The 14,937-nt window shown below is 38.8% G+C and overlaps 1 protein-coding gene and 1 pseudogene across 3 annotated transcripts in view; both read right to left on the minus strand.

The window, feature by feature from the left end:
• Positions 1–14,284, minus strand: part of IPP (intracisternal A particle-promoted polypeptide) — a 39,389-nt gene extending 25,105 nt beyond the window's left edge. For 2 of the 3 annotated variants that reach the window (XM_045204257.3, XM_045204256.3), the window contains exons 1-4: positions 14,070–14,284; positions 11,232–11,573; positions 8,135–8,566; positions 763–918 (exon numbers count right to left, since the gene is read on the minus strand). In XM_045204257.3, the coding sequence (XP_045060192.2) occupies positions 763–918; positions 8,135–8,566; positions 11,232–11,526 (883 nt within the window). In that variant the 5' untranslated portion in view covers positions 11,527–11,573; positions 14,070–14,284. Of the gene's footprint in view, positions 1–762; positions 919–8,134; positions 8,567–11,231; positions 11,574–14,047 lie in introns of all 3 variants that reach the window. The other variant, XM_024571145.4, reaches the window with a different exon arrangement.
• LOC112314575 (large ribosomal subunit protein eL15-like) lies at positions 9,334–9,948 on the minus strand (annotated as a pseudogene).
• Positions 14,285–14,937: the final 653 nt, after the last annotated feature.

A 14,937-nucleotide genomic window follows, 5' to 3' on the forward strand; every position in this document is an offset into this window, starting at 1 on the left:
GATAAAACATAAATCTAGGAGCTGGTTATCTGTCTAGTTAAAAAGTTTCATTATGGCTTCTATTAGTGTCTATTTCAACTAAAAATAGTGAGTTGAAACTCTGGTTTGTTGCACATCCCATCAAAAGTTTACCATGCACTCAAAAATTACATATTTATATATCATAGCATACATAAAATTATACATTTAACTACATACATATAAATTATACAGAAAGCATTTTTATATAAATCTGGTCAATCTGTCAATACATATATATATATATATATAAAATGTTGATGAGGTTTAATGATTTTTAAAATAAAAAGAGGTTTTACTATGTTTATCTCATATGCCTCTGGATTATCCTGCACACCCACACTTTGGAGACCACTGGTTCCCATCATCCCTAATAAACATATAAGACACTATGAATAGTTCATATTTTTGAGGTTTATTTTCCTTATATTTCACTAGAATTCAAATTTTCAATTTTTAAAGTAATATTTCTTTAGTCAGCTATTGACAATAATTGAATAATCTAAGAACCCAAAGATATACATTACAGAATAGATGTCAGATGAATAGCTATTTTATTCTTAGATGTGTTCATTGTATTGTATAACCACAATTTATAAATCTGTAGCCTGTATGGGAAATTAAATGTCTATTTGACACACCTGAATATTCTGACACGTATAATAACAACAAAATATTAAAAGGTTTTGATCCTAAAATTCCTACAATAGAGATAATTTCTATTACTTTTTAAAAGGTTCTTACCTACTGCATATAGGTACTTTCTTGCTTTCTTCCGAGGTCGAACCTTAGATGTCTGCAGAAAACTACAAAATTTGTTCTCTTTGGGAGATCTGCACACCTCACAGTACTCTTTCAAAAGTGTTTGCAATGCAACACGAAGATTAAAATCAGATACTCCTAAAGCAATGTTGTAAAAGATAATGTTTAACCAACTTGTAAGTAATATTGAAAAGACACACCTACCTAAGATAAAACACATTTAACAATAAAATAAACAACAACTCATCATCAAGCCCTGGCCAGGTAGCTCAGTTTGTTAGTGCATCCTCCAAATATGCCAAGGTTGTGGGTTCAATCCCTGTCAGGACACACGTAAGAACCAACCACGATGGAAACATGCCTGGGTTGTGGGGCCATCCCTGGTTGGGGAGCATGCAAGAGGCAACTGATCGATGTTTCTCTCAGGCATCAATGTTTCTTTCACTCTATTTCTCCCTCTCTTACCCTATTTCTAAAAATAAATAAATGAAATCTTTTTTTTTAAAAAAAGAACCAACCAATTAATGCATAAATAAATGGAACAACAAATTGATTTCTTTCCTCTTTCTCTCTCCCTCTTTCTCCCTTCTCTGTAAATTTAATCAATTAAAAAAATCACCATCAAACAATGGTGTTTGTTTTCTACAATACCAAATATTTTTCTTATTGCTACTAAAAATATTTTCCTTAAATCAAAGGTTTTTTAAAAAATATGTTTCATAATAGGCAATTTGTAAATACATGTATGAGAATTTCTAAATAAAGGTGGCAAGGTGAAACAGGATCACAATTATCTAACGAAATGAAAATATAAAATACAAGGTAGCCCAAAATTCTATACATACAACCTAATAACAAAAGGATATAAAATTATGTCATAAGCTTTCAAAATTGACAGTTAAAGCAAGAAACAAAAAATGTGTTGGAATGAGGTCCATTTCCTAAAAAGACATTGAGTGTGATTGTATAGGTTGTTCCTGCTCAAGGGAGCTTAGCTGAGGATGTGAACTGGGGACGAAAGTCAACTTGTGTCCCACTTAACAAGCTCTAAGACCCCCTAAAAGGGCACTACTTTCAAATTTGCACAAAGGCCCCATAAGTACTAGCAAGGGACTGTCTCTAGGCCTTGTCCTTACATCCCAGAAGCAATATTGAGGAAAGAAGGTCAACTAACAAAATCTTGAGAATTCTCACTAATAACTAATAATTTGGAGAGAGGTAGATTGAGCAGGTTACAAGCCAAACTGAGAAGTCAAGAACAAAAACCATGAAAAGAAAAGTCTCTTAGAGCACAGCAGTAAAGGTAGAGAGTATCATCAGCGTTTGCCATCTAAAACAGCACAGTACTAGCTAAAATCTATGTGAGATGCATGTCTGGCTGGATTAAGTAGGCCCTGACACAGATCAATATTAGGATCTCCTAAGAGAGAGCTCAGAGCCCAGGTCCCCAAGGAAGGACCTCAGCGTTAACAAATCTCTATTCTTCTACCACCCTCATGCCTCAGGCTAGAAAGAAGTGGTGAGAACACAACACATAGCTCTCAAATTTTAGATAGGAGAACAAAGTCGTTAAACTAAGAAAGAAAAAAATGACAACAAAATAAACTAAGGTAGAAAGGGTGTCAAGGAGAATTAGCTCTTACATTACTAAAGCAAACAGGTTTGATAGAACTGCTTATGTTAAGCATGAGCAATATATCAAAAAACAGCAATATAGCTATTAAAATATCCCAAGAAAGATGACAAAGAGACTGAAGAATTTAGCCTGGAAGAAAACATTAGCCACAAACAGATACAAACTCCCCATAAACGCTTCACAGGATAGAATTATTAGAGATGGAATTATTAAGAATAGAGATCCTACAAAAAAAGAGCTCAAAGATAGAATGAGTTGCACTGATAAGGAATCAAAGTGAGAACTGAAATAATAATATTGCAAATTCTATAAATTAGAAACAAGAAACACAATAGATATGACTCAAATCAAATCAGCAACTTGAAATAAAGACTTGAGAAAACAACTGTGAATGCAGCAAAAGACAAAATATTTTAATATTAGATGATAAATATAAAAGACAAAGAAGTTTCAACAAAAGGATGAAAACTACCAAATGAAACATTAAAAGTATTCAGAGATTTCATTCAGGAAAATTCCCCCCCAAATGAATTGAAACTGAACCATTTAAAAGGAAAGGGTATATGACACAGTCTACTAAAAAATAAACTTTTATACAAATTAAGAATAATGAAAAAAATAAAATGCCATTATCATTTCCTACTAATTTTAGGATATTTCAGAGAATATATTTAGCTTTATATTTGCTTCCTGAAATAATTGGTTACTATTAATTAATAAAAAGCAAGGAGAGCTAAGCTTTTGAAAGTATGAAACTGTTCTTAGTTCAAAAGTATGCCTGGGTGCTAATCTTTTATGGGTTTGTACAAATAAATCTTTTTGGGGGAAAGAAAAGAATGAAAGAGAATGTTAGGTACCAAAGCAAAAAAGGCAGTCACTTAAAAAAAAAAAAAAAAGAACCAGGCCTTATAAAGTTTGAGGGAGAGCAGAGAGGAGTATCATTTTATAACTTAGAATATTATGCTCACCCAAATTGCTGTTAAATTAAAAATACATCATGCAGACATTCTCAAACATGAAAAGAATTCAGGAAATATAATAAGCATGAGCCTTTCTTGAAAAAAGTACTTTGTGATAAAATCCAGCCAACCAAATGATGAATCAAAAAAGAAAATTCAGGAATAAAAAGACTACGATTGAAAAACTTGTAGAGGGCATCAAATCCATTTAATATAGAACAAAGCAAAGAGCTAAGAGAATCACGACTGCAAAAAAATCTATACATAGGTATAAATATTGAAGAGGTGGTAAGAAGAAAAATAAGAATGCTAATTATCTCATTTTTCCTTAGCATAGAGTCTATACTGTTTAAAACTGAAATGCAAAATGAGACTATGATTTCATCTTTTAATGACTTTCATCTTTTGTCCTTAACTCTATTAGAGCTTTTTAGAATGAGTATTTCTTAGGATCAACATTTATCTGAAATTAACCGTATTTTACTGTGTCTAATACACATTTTTTTGCCCATATTTTTGAGGGAAAAATAAGGATGTGCATTATACATGGGTATAATGATTATATACCATGGGTGTAATAATCCCACATATAACACGCACAGAAACATGAGTGTGCATTATACACAGCAAATATATGGTAGTTATTACTTCAGTTTCTTTGTTAACTTTTAGTGAGATTTAAGTACATTTTAATATTACAAATAGTGTATAGAACGATTCATATTGTTATAATTTTTCTTCTAACTATTCATTCAACCATATATCCAACCATCATCCAACCTCTATACAGTGATATCTGAATGTTAACTATAACTGGTTATTTTTGGGTGACAGACTTTGGGTGATTTATTGTTTTTTTTATACTTTATTACCAAAACTTTTTATAAAGCCATGTACCATTTTAAAATTTTATTTAGTTTTATTTTTAGAGAGAGGGGAAGGGAAGGAGAAAGAGAGGGAGAGAACATTGATGTGTGAGAGACATTGATTGGTTGCCTCCCACATACTCCCAACCAGGAATCTGGCCTGCAACCCAGACACGTCCTGACCAGGAATAGAACCAGCAACATTCTGGTTTGCGAGATGAGGTCCAACCCACTGAGCTACACCAGTCAGGGCAAACCATGTACCATTTTAAAAATCTACACATTGCACATAACATAATTTAACCATTTCAAGGAAGGCTTCTGCCCTCTCTGAATTTTGTGGTAGGGTCTCGATATATTTTTACATAAATTGTCTTTTCTCCAACGTGATCAAAAAGTTTCAAACTTGAAAAATACTAAGGTTGCCATTTATTTATTTGTGTATCCTCACCTGAAGATGTGTTTGTTGTTGTTTTTGTTTGTTTGTTTGTTTATAGATAGAGGAAGGGAAGGAGGAAGGGAGAGAGAAACATCAACGTGAGAGAGAAACATTGATTGGTTGCCTCCCATCCACGTCCTGACCAGGGATTGAACCCTCAACCTAGGTATGTGCACTAACTGGGGATCGAACCTGCAACCTTTTGGTATACAGGACCATGCTCCAACCAAATGAGCAAACCAGTCAGGGCTTAAGGTTGCTTTTTAAAAAAAAATCCTCCATTTACTTTTCCCTTGAAATACCTCTAGGTGGTAACTATTGCGCATGCTTATAATAAGCAGTACAAGACTGGACTATTATAACACTAAGTTGTAGGAAAATATACCCCAATTCTAGGGAATATTCCTTTGCTCCTACCATAGAAACTTTTCTTTAGCATGCTGTATGCTGCATGCTGAAAAAACTAACTCTACCATGAAAGCTTTGCCCTACTCCTGAATTATCCCATGATTCATGCAAAAATGTGTATGGATAATTTCTCTCTTCTTGTTTTAGCATGGGTTTATGGATTCCTTACTTCTGTATTTTTCAAACTATAAGACGCAACCCCCCAAATTTGGGAGGAAAATGGCAGTGCGTCTTACAGCCCAAATGTAGCTTACCTGGCTCACTGTGGGGGACGGGGCGGCAGTGGAGTGGGGTCATAGGAGGCAGGAGCAGGACCACATTTTTGCTTCAAAACTTTTTTCCTATTTTCCTCTTCTAAAACCTAGGTGTGTCTTATGGTCCAGTGCATCACATAGTCCGAAAAATATGATACATCTACTCCGAAAATGTATTTGTAACCCAAATCAACACTCATGGCACTTTCCTGGTCATTCATGGATGTGCCACCGAGTGGCAAAAAATGTGAATCATCTGACATGAATGTTCCTAAATGAGACTGAACGAGGTGATTATCTTTTGTTTCAGTTCTCATACTGTCAACAAGTGTCCTTTTCAGATTTAGTGCCACGTTTTTCACATTTTTGAGTTCTTTGTTGGTGATTTCACTGCTTAAAATGCTTAAGTGCTGCCTAAGCGTTCCTAAGTGCAAGAAGGCTGTGATGGCCTTACATAGAAATGCCCGTGTTGGATAGGCTGCATGCAGGTAGGAGTTATAGTGCTTTTGACTATGAGTTCAATGTTAATGCATCAGGCATACCTAATAATAAATAAGGTATTTTAACAGAAATATACATAAAACAAGGTTATGTATTGATCAGTAGACAAAAATGTCATAACCAAAGGCTTTAACAATTTACTCCATATCTCCCCTAGGAACAATGGCTTAGTATTTGCCAATTCAATGTTTATGGCAACTTTATAGAACATAACTACCATGAATAATAAGAATTGATTATACATATGAACTAAAACAAGATATCACTCAGAAAATCTATAAAATTCTGTTAACACTGTTAAGTTACAGTGGAGAAAAAAATAAAAATCCACATTAAATATAATTACTTCACAGAATTACACTTTTAATCTAATAATATATTTAATTCATAAGATCATTTATAATTCAGTCACATCCTAAATTTTCAAGTGCAGGGCAAGAGTAAAAACTTCAAATCTTAAAATCAAGCCTGAAATAGTTTTTAAAAATAAAATTTAAATATTACTTTTTCTAATATAAAGATAAAAACTATTTTATACTATGGTGGAAAGTATTTTCAAAGTTTAGAACCTAAAGATGATTCAAAGGCTACTTAGGAGCTACGATATCCTATCAATATAAAATTTATTTTATAACGAGGACTTGTAGGATTTGTTATATTTAGGTTTTGGTTTTAGCACATGTATTTCCTCTCAAATGTTAGAATTTGCTGACTTTTTACTTTCTATTTTTTAAAAATATTGGCTTTAATTTATTTATATTGATTAATTCATTTTTTATTTGAGAAGGGAAGGGAGGGAGAGAAACATCGATGTGGGAGAGAAACATTGATTGCTTGTCTTTCGTACCAGGCATGTGTTGGGAACTGCCCTGCCTGGTTTCAGAAGCTGTAACCCCCTTGGTTAAGGCTGAGTCAGAGACCTTGGGACCATAAGCCACTAAGGAGACAAAGCTTATCTCCCTGGCAGGGGTGCCATCTCTGCCCACTTTACCCTGCTTGGCCCTGAGCTTGACCAGTTAGCCAATGACGGGTAAGATTCCTCAAGGGAGGGACGACCTAAGACAGGCATGGTCACGAAAAAGGCCCACAGGGAAGGACTTGGGGGACTACAGAAAAAGGGGATGATGGACCCTCGCCCCTCGACTTTGACATAGTCTGAATCCTCATTCTGTTTGCAAGAAGTCTCCTAATCTCTTGGCCGCCTTACTTCCCCTGCCTGACTTAAGCCTGAAACAATGACAGAGGGTGGTGCAGTCCTGTGCTGGAAAGGGCGGATTCCCCTGGGAGATCAGGCCTAAGAAAGAATGCATAAAATCCTGTGAAACCTGCTTTGTTTATACCCTCAGCTTAAATGATAAGGGTCCAAGCCTGAAGTGAGTTTGTTTCCCAAAATCTTATAACCCTTTAACTAACTGACCCTAACTCAAGAATAAGCCCACAGAGTTCTTTGTATGTTATCTATTGTTTGATCCTTACTGCCTGACAATGATTGATGAGCTTTACCTGTATTCTTGTGCAAAATGAACCTAATGAAAGCCCATTGAGGAAAAGGCTCTTGGTCCTTCTCCTTTGAGAGATTGGCCATCTTTCCTTCCCAAGCAGATCATGTTTTGGTAGATTTATTTTCATCCGTGGAGGACTGGGGGGTGGGGGGGCGGGGGGCTCTGTGGCAAAGCTCCCCCACAGGCATGTGCCCCGACGCCCAACCCACTGAGCCACATGGCCCAGGGCTTTGCTGACTTTTTAAGGCAACAAGATGCCTGACTGGTATGGCTCAGTGGGTTGGAGCATCATCGCATGCACTGAAAGACTGTGGGTTCGATTCCCAGTCAGGGCACGTACCTAGGTTGCAGGTTTGGTCCCTGGATCGGGTGCGTGCAGGAGGTAACCTATCAATGTTTCTCTCATATGGATGTTTCTCTCTCTCTCCCTTCTTCTCTCTCTAGAATCAATTTTTTAAAAAGTGACCAGGAAATCTTACACTGAAATAATTGGTACGGTCAAAAACAGCAGTGTCTCAGCTTAGTCTGCAATTTTATCTATAACTCTCACCTCCATTAGTACTTAATCTGAAGAAAGGTACATAAGAATTTTATTAAAATAAAAAGTACAAATATGGAAATACTACTGTCTACCCACGAAAACAAAAGTATGTATCTTGGCATACAGTAATCATTCAATAAATGTTTGCTATTGAACTGAAAAATAAAAACACCATCACATTTCAAACAGAAAGAGCCACCACACAATTAATTGACTAATCTGATATGCAACAACAACAACAAAATTACCTTCTATATACTTGAAAAGCCTCTGAGGAGGTAATAAAGGGAATCGAATTGGGTCTAGCACTTCCACCAAGTATTTTTTTCTCTTTCCCAGATCTTTGAGAATCCATTGCATTGCAGCTAAGAAGACTTGGTACTCGTCCTCAATGCTAAGCTCTTCACTTCTCAAAATTTTGATCAGCTGATCTTTTGTAAGTGCCAGGAACTCTTCCCCACTTTGAACCTCCAAGAAATGGACATGAATGTAGTTTTCTGTGAATTCCAAAAGATCATGGCAGGCAATTTGCTCAGAGAACTGAAAGATCCCAATGCAGTTCAGTGGATCAATTTGTCCTTTCAGAAATTCACAGCAAAGATTAACAACTTCAGTCAATTGTAGCATGTCTGCTGCAACAATCAACTCCTGGACATTATTCACACTTATGTTCACTATGCCTAGGGAAACAAGAAGACAAAATAACCAGTACAGTAAAATAAAAACAAACATTAGACTTATATTAAAAAAACATTATATTTGATTCCATTGACTGCTAAGTAAAAAGCAACAAAAGATTTATAGAAAGGGACAAAACTTAAATAATAACGATAACCTAACATTTATGGAATGCTTACAATGAACCAGACACAGCATTAATTGCTTTATACATTAACCCTGACTGCAACCCCATATAGTAGGTATTTAAGAACCTCTCATGAGCCCTGGCTGGTGTGGCTCATTGGACTGAGTGCCAGCCTGTGAACCTAAAGGTCACCAGCTTGATTCCCTGTCAGGGCACATGCCTGGGTTTAGGGCTAGGTCACCAGTTGGGGGCATGTGAGAGGCAACACATTGATGTATCTCTCGCAAACATCGATGTTTCTCTTCCTTTGTTTCTCCCTCCCTTCCCCTCTTTCTAAAAATAAATAAATAAAATCTTTAAAAACAAAAAAAAGAAACACTTCTTCAGGCCCCACAATTATCTCCTTGAAGGAGAGCATGGTTTATTCTCAAAACTAGGCCAAACAGTCTTTGTTTTCAACCTTCTTTTCCTGATTGTAATACATATTCACTACAGAAAAAACTTTAAGGCAAAAAATATATAAAAATTAATATGAAAATCACACATTTTCTAATATACATATACTATTAACACTTTATTATATATATTTTTTGACTGTCCTAAATTGTTTATTAGGTAAGAATTTTACAAACATGACACATATTAGCGGTAACGGTGGAGCTGGAGAGTACTGTGCCTTCTCCAAGCTGCACAGCAAGAACCATCAATAGAGTGGTGGAACTTGTGGCCTTTTCCAAGGCCAGAGCTCTTGTGGCCTGCAGGTGTCAGCCCTCGCATCTCCCTGTGCTTGTGGACCAGTTTGGTGATCCATTGGGTGTCAGGATTCCTTCTGATAGCCTTATGGAATGGATCAACGAGGATAACCTCAGAGAATTTGTACGTGGAATCTTCACCAACCCAGTAAGAATTCAGGACTCTCAGAACCCCACAGTGGCGCCCAGCTTGCTCCTCAGCAATATACTGAAGGCTTCGGGCAAACTTCAGCTGGTTACCACCATGATGGACAGGCTTGCCATAGGTTATACCCTTAGGAACAGGGTGTTTCTGGCCACCATGGCGCACACAAATCTGATACATGACATAACCTTGCTTGGCCTTGTATCCCAGCTTATGCGCTTTATCAGGCCTGGTGGGGCAGGGGGCCCTGTGGAGTGCAGAAGGCTGGCAGTACTGCCAGCAGCGCACCCTGAGAAGGAAGCACATCACATCAGACTGCTTCTTCCTCCATCGCTCCTAGATGTACTTATAAGCACCCATCTTGGCTTACCTCAGGCGTGTCAAAGTCATTTTCACCGGGGGCCACATCAGCCTCCAGGTTGCCTTCAAAGGGCCGAAATAATTTTAGGATTGTATAAATGTAACTATTCTTTAACTATTAAGGAGCTGAACTTACATTCAGCCCTGAAGGCAACTGCGAGGCTGATGTGGCCCCTGGTGAAAATGACTTTGACACCCCTGGCTTACATTATGGCTGTGGCCGGGTGGAAAGGAAGAACCTTTCTCCCTATTATATTTCTCTCAAATCTTTTTTCCATGTATATTTATCTATGTTACATATCATATGAGACATATTTTATACATAGTTTTGTGTGGATTTTCTGTATCATTAAAACTCTTCAAAAACATTTTAAAGATAAAAGTTTTGATTAAAATAATACATCTTGATTATAAACATTGAGAGAAAAAAACAAAAAAAGGAGAAATAAGAATCTTCCATATTCCATCATCTAGGAGGTAAACATCAACCCTGGTCTTTTTTCCTGTGCACAAATACACACAAATGGCCCTGACTGGTGTGGCTTAGTGGGTTGGGTATCATCCTGCAAACTGAGGGGTCACCAGTTCAATTCCCCCTCAGGGCACATGCTCGGGATGCAGGCCAGGCCCCATGTTGGAGGCACACAGGAGGCAATGAGACATCAAAATCATTTATTTTTAGAGAGAGGGGAAGGGAGGGAGAAAGAAACATCCTCAGTTGCCTCCCATACCCCTAACCTGGGGCCTGACCCACAACCTAGGCATGTGCTTTGATGGGGAATCAAACCATCAATCTTTTGGTTTGTGGGACAATGCCCAGCCCACTGAGCTATAACAGTCATGCCCACACACAAGTGATTTTTTAAAGACAAAACTGAGGTGGTATTTATATCCACATTTTCTTCATTTAATATATTGCAAATTCTTCCATGATAGTACATATTTAAATCATTTGTGAGATCTAAAAAAATATTCCATTATATATACATGTATCATGATTTTTTTTAAACTATATAACCTACTGAGGGATGATTAGGTTGTATTCAATTACATGCTATTATAAATAATGTTACTATAAACATCCTGGTACATAAAAGTTTGCCTGTATCACTAATTAGTTCCTTAGGATTCCTAGAAAATACAGAGTGTCAAAAGATATGAAGACTCATAATAACATATTGTCAAATTATGTTCCATATACGTAAGATCAATTTATGTTTCCATAGCAGTACACGAGTGATTGCATCATTCTCCACTTAAAGCTAAAGGTTCACTTAACATACCTGTGTAAATGAAATCTAGAAGTATTCGAAATATTCCAGCTTCAATTCCTAGAATCTGTACAACATCTTTTGAGGACTCTTTCATTCCTCCAGTGAACAAAGCTGCAAAGTAAGGACTACTGGCAGCCAGAACCAGCCGATGAACTTTAAAAGTTTCCTTCCCAACTTGTAGCTGCACATCACAGAAATGCTGTCCATTTCTCATTTTATTGATCTGGGCCAAGATGAGTTGGGCATGTTTATCTGAGGAAAAAGAACTATCACCAGCCTTGGGACAGCCTTCATTGGCCATCATGATGATTAATTAATTTAAAGGACTGCTGCCCATAATCTGGTCCTACCCTGAAAAACAAACAGAAAGAGACCAAACAACATATTTTTGTGTTTAACATGTCTTCTGCTCATATACGTATGAACCATTCCCTATCTTCAAGGGTCTTACTAAATCTACTTAGGGACATAAAACACACATGACACAAAAAAGGACTAACCTGTGTGGTACCATTCCTAGGGTTTCAGAGAATGGAGTAAGTAATGGAGTCTAAAATAATTAGAGGATGCTTTACAAAAGACCTGAACTGGATACTCAAAGATAAGAACTATGAGGAGAGGGCATCAGTCTTTCTGGGTAAAGAAAATAAGGAAAGATACAAAGCCAGAAAGTATTTGTACACAGCAGTAGGAAAGCACACATTACAGCCAGAATGAACTTTCAAAAAGCAACTGTAATCAGGGCAACTGTCTGCTCAGAATCCTTCAATTTGTACACTTCCCTTAGCACACAAACCCCTTCAAATCTCACCTTTGTCTACCTATCCAGTCCTATCTCCTATGCTCCTCTTTGAACTTAATACTCCAACAACACCTAACAATTTGCAGTTCTCTAAAAGTGACTCTTTCATGGCACTCTTCCCCACCATTTCCTTCTGGATCTTTGTTATAATTCAAGACCGTTCAAACATAATTTCCTTCAAGAACTCATCCCTGTTCCTTTTTCCTCTGGGTTTGGTGCCCACCCGAAGCTTACCTGTTTTACAGATAAAACTTGTCAGATACCCTATCACCCTACTCCCTACTCTTTCTTCTCTGATAGTTCCTTGAAAGACAGCCCCTTAAATGCAGGGAATATCTTTCATAGATATAGCACAAGAATGTAACATATATATTAGGTTTTCAAATGTTTGTAAAGTGAATGAGTACAATGAAAAATAACAATAGCTTGGGTTGTTTGTTTAACTCTGATAGCTTTTCCACCCATTATGCCAACTGGAATTCTCACAATAGTTAATTGGCTGGAAGAAAGGATATTGTTATTCAAAATGAGAGAAGGAAACAAGCTCAGCTTCCCAAGGACACAGTGTTAGTGGAACAAGAATCAAAGATATGTTATTTTTTGAAGAAAGAAACCATGTGACTCAGGAATATAAGAGATAAGGAGATGAAGCACAGGGGAAATCTGAGATGACTAAGATGTAAGCATCTTTTGTAATGTAAGCACCAAGGAGAATTGGTAGTAAGTCTGACAGGAATTGTGTGGGCTGATGTTAGAAAAACGTGGGTAAGTTTATTGCATCCAAACTTACCAAAGTAAAAATAACTAAGCTGATTATCATGACTACCTAGGAATTAATTTATTGAGAAATTTGAGAAGTTGCAAGGTGGCTGCTAAAACTTCACATCAGTATCTACAGAATGTCAATATAGTACGTTTAACTGGCATATAAATCTCTATACATAGAAATTTGACCTGCAGGTATTATTAACCATGACCCGGCTATCAGCCTTCATTCTGTTCCAGATTTCTTCCTGTCAGCAGATTTTGTACCACGGTGGTCTAATTACACGGTATCTTCAGGGCATCAGGCACAGTCACTGGGCTAAAATGCTATCTCCTGCTACTGAAGAGTTCACTGAATATCTATTCACTGTGGTAGCTGCGACAGCAGAAATTGTAATTTATTACCACGCTTCTTAGAACTACTGATACTCCTGGCTGGTGTGGCTCAATGGATTGAGTTGCTGGCCTGGGAACCAAAGTGTGACCCATTGGATTGCCAGTCAGGGCACATGCCTGGGTTGCAGTCGGGGTCCCTGGTTGGGGGGTGTGACAGGCCACCACACACTGTTTTTCTCCTCTTGTTCCCTCCCTTCCCCTTTCTCTAAAAATAAATAAATAAAATCTTAAAAAAAAACCCCAACAAACTACTGATACTATCCCACTACCATAGTAGCACACTTCATCCCAAAAGGCACACGTGGTGTGACTGGATTTGCACGGGGAAAGATCGTAATTCCGGGCCATTGCACAGGGATGTAGGAGACCAGCGTCAGGAGACTCGAACTTGAAAGACAGATGACAGCAGCCCAGAGGAAGTAGAAAAAGCCCAACGTTTGGTGGCCTTGAAGGCCATGCAAGCTCCTTCAGCGAAGAGCGTCAGGAAGAATCCCAGGACCAGCAAGCGTCAAAGCAAGCCACGAGGCTCTCTGCGCTACACTGAGCGCCGGCCCTGGAGAGTTCCTTCGGCTGCGGAGACGCTGAAGGCGGATAAGTATGCGGGCACTGGCCGAGGCGGGCAAGGCCTCTCGGACAGGACTGGGACAGCAGACTGGCCAGGGCTGGGCCTTCGGGCTCCCCGGTGGAAGCGGGAGCGGGCCGGACCGGACGAAGCTCCGGCAGGGCAAAAACACATCGACTAGCAGAGGTATGCCCGAGCGGCGGGAGGAAACCGTTCCAGAGGCTCCTTGTTCTCTTCCTCCGCGGTTCCGAGAGCCGGAGACAGCTCCAGAGGAAATCCCCAACCCCGTCGTAAACGCACCCTGAACGCGGGCCCTCCTTACCCGCCGCTTCCCCTTCCCGCCGGCGCCCGCTCAGGCTCTGCGCGCACACTCGCGACCAGCACCGGCACGGAGGGGGCGGGGGCAACCTGGCTCGGATGACGAGGTGGGGGAGACAGGGCGGTGCGCGGTCCACCCAGGGGTGGAGGCGAGGCGAGGCCTGCAGAAGGCTGCTTCTCGCGCTTCGCGGGCCCTGGACGGGTCTGCGCCTGCGCAGTGCTCTTCCGCTCGCCAGCAGCGACGCCCCCAGCGGCTCGCGCGATGGCCGCCCCAGGCTAGCGCTGGATTCCCTAGGATTGAGAACGGTTCTGCTGCAAGGAGGACGTCCTACGTGTGGGTCTGCCGGACTCGCCCTTTCCATTCCCCGGATGCTCTCTCCATTTTTGTGGCATCCAAGGGAGCCCGCGAACCTCAGTGCCAAGAAAAGACAGAGGCTAACATCCGGCAAGGCGTTTCTAATTTTTTTAAGTTTATTTTTTAATTGAAATAAAATGGACATATAATTAGTTTCAGGTGTACAATGTAATGATATTTACAGTTTCTCTCTGTTCTTTACTAGATCCCGGCACTGTGAATGTATGTCTACTTTGAGGGAAGGGAAAACAAAACGTCCAGTTCTTTTCACTGTAGAACATCATATGTCCCATTAGTGGCTTTCAAACTTTTTGACTCCAGCCCAGAGTGAACAAAAACATTCTACATCAAATCCAATAATACCACATATGTGTGTATGCAAGTGAATATACCTGAAACAAAAACTTCACAAAACGTTTTTTAAATTTTATTTTCAATTATATTCAATGTTATTTTGTGTTAGTTTCCGGTGTACAGAATAGTGGTTAGACAATCATGTACTTTAATAAAGTGGTCC

Source organism: Desmodus rotundus, chromosome 3 (genome assembly GCF_022682495.2).
Source record: "Desmodus rotundus isolate HL8 chromosome 3, HLdesRot8A.1, whole genome shotgun sequence".
NCBI lineage: Eukaryota > Metazoa > Chordata > Mammalia > Chiroptera > Phyllostomidae > Desmodus > Desmodus rotundus.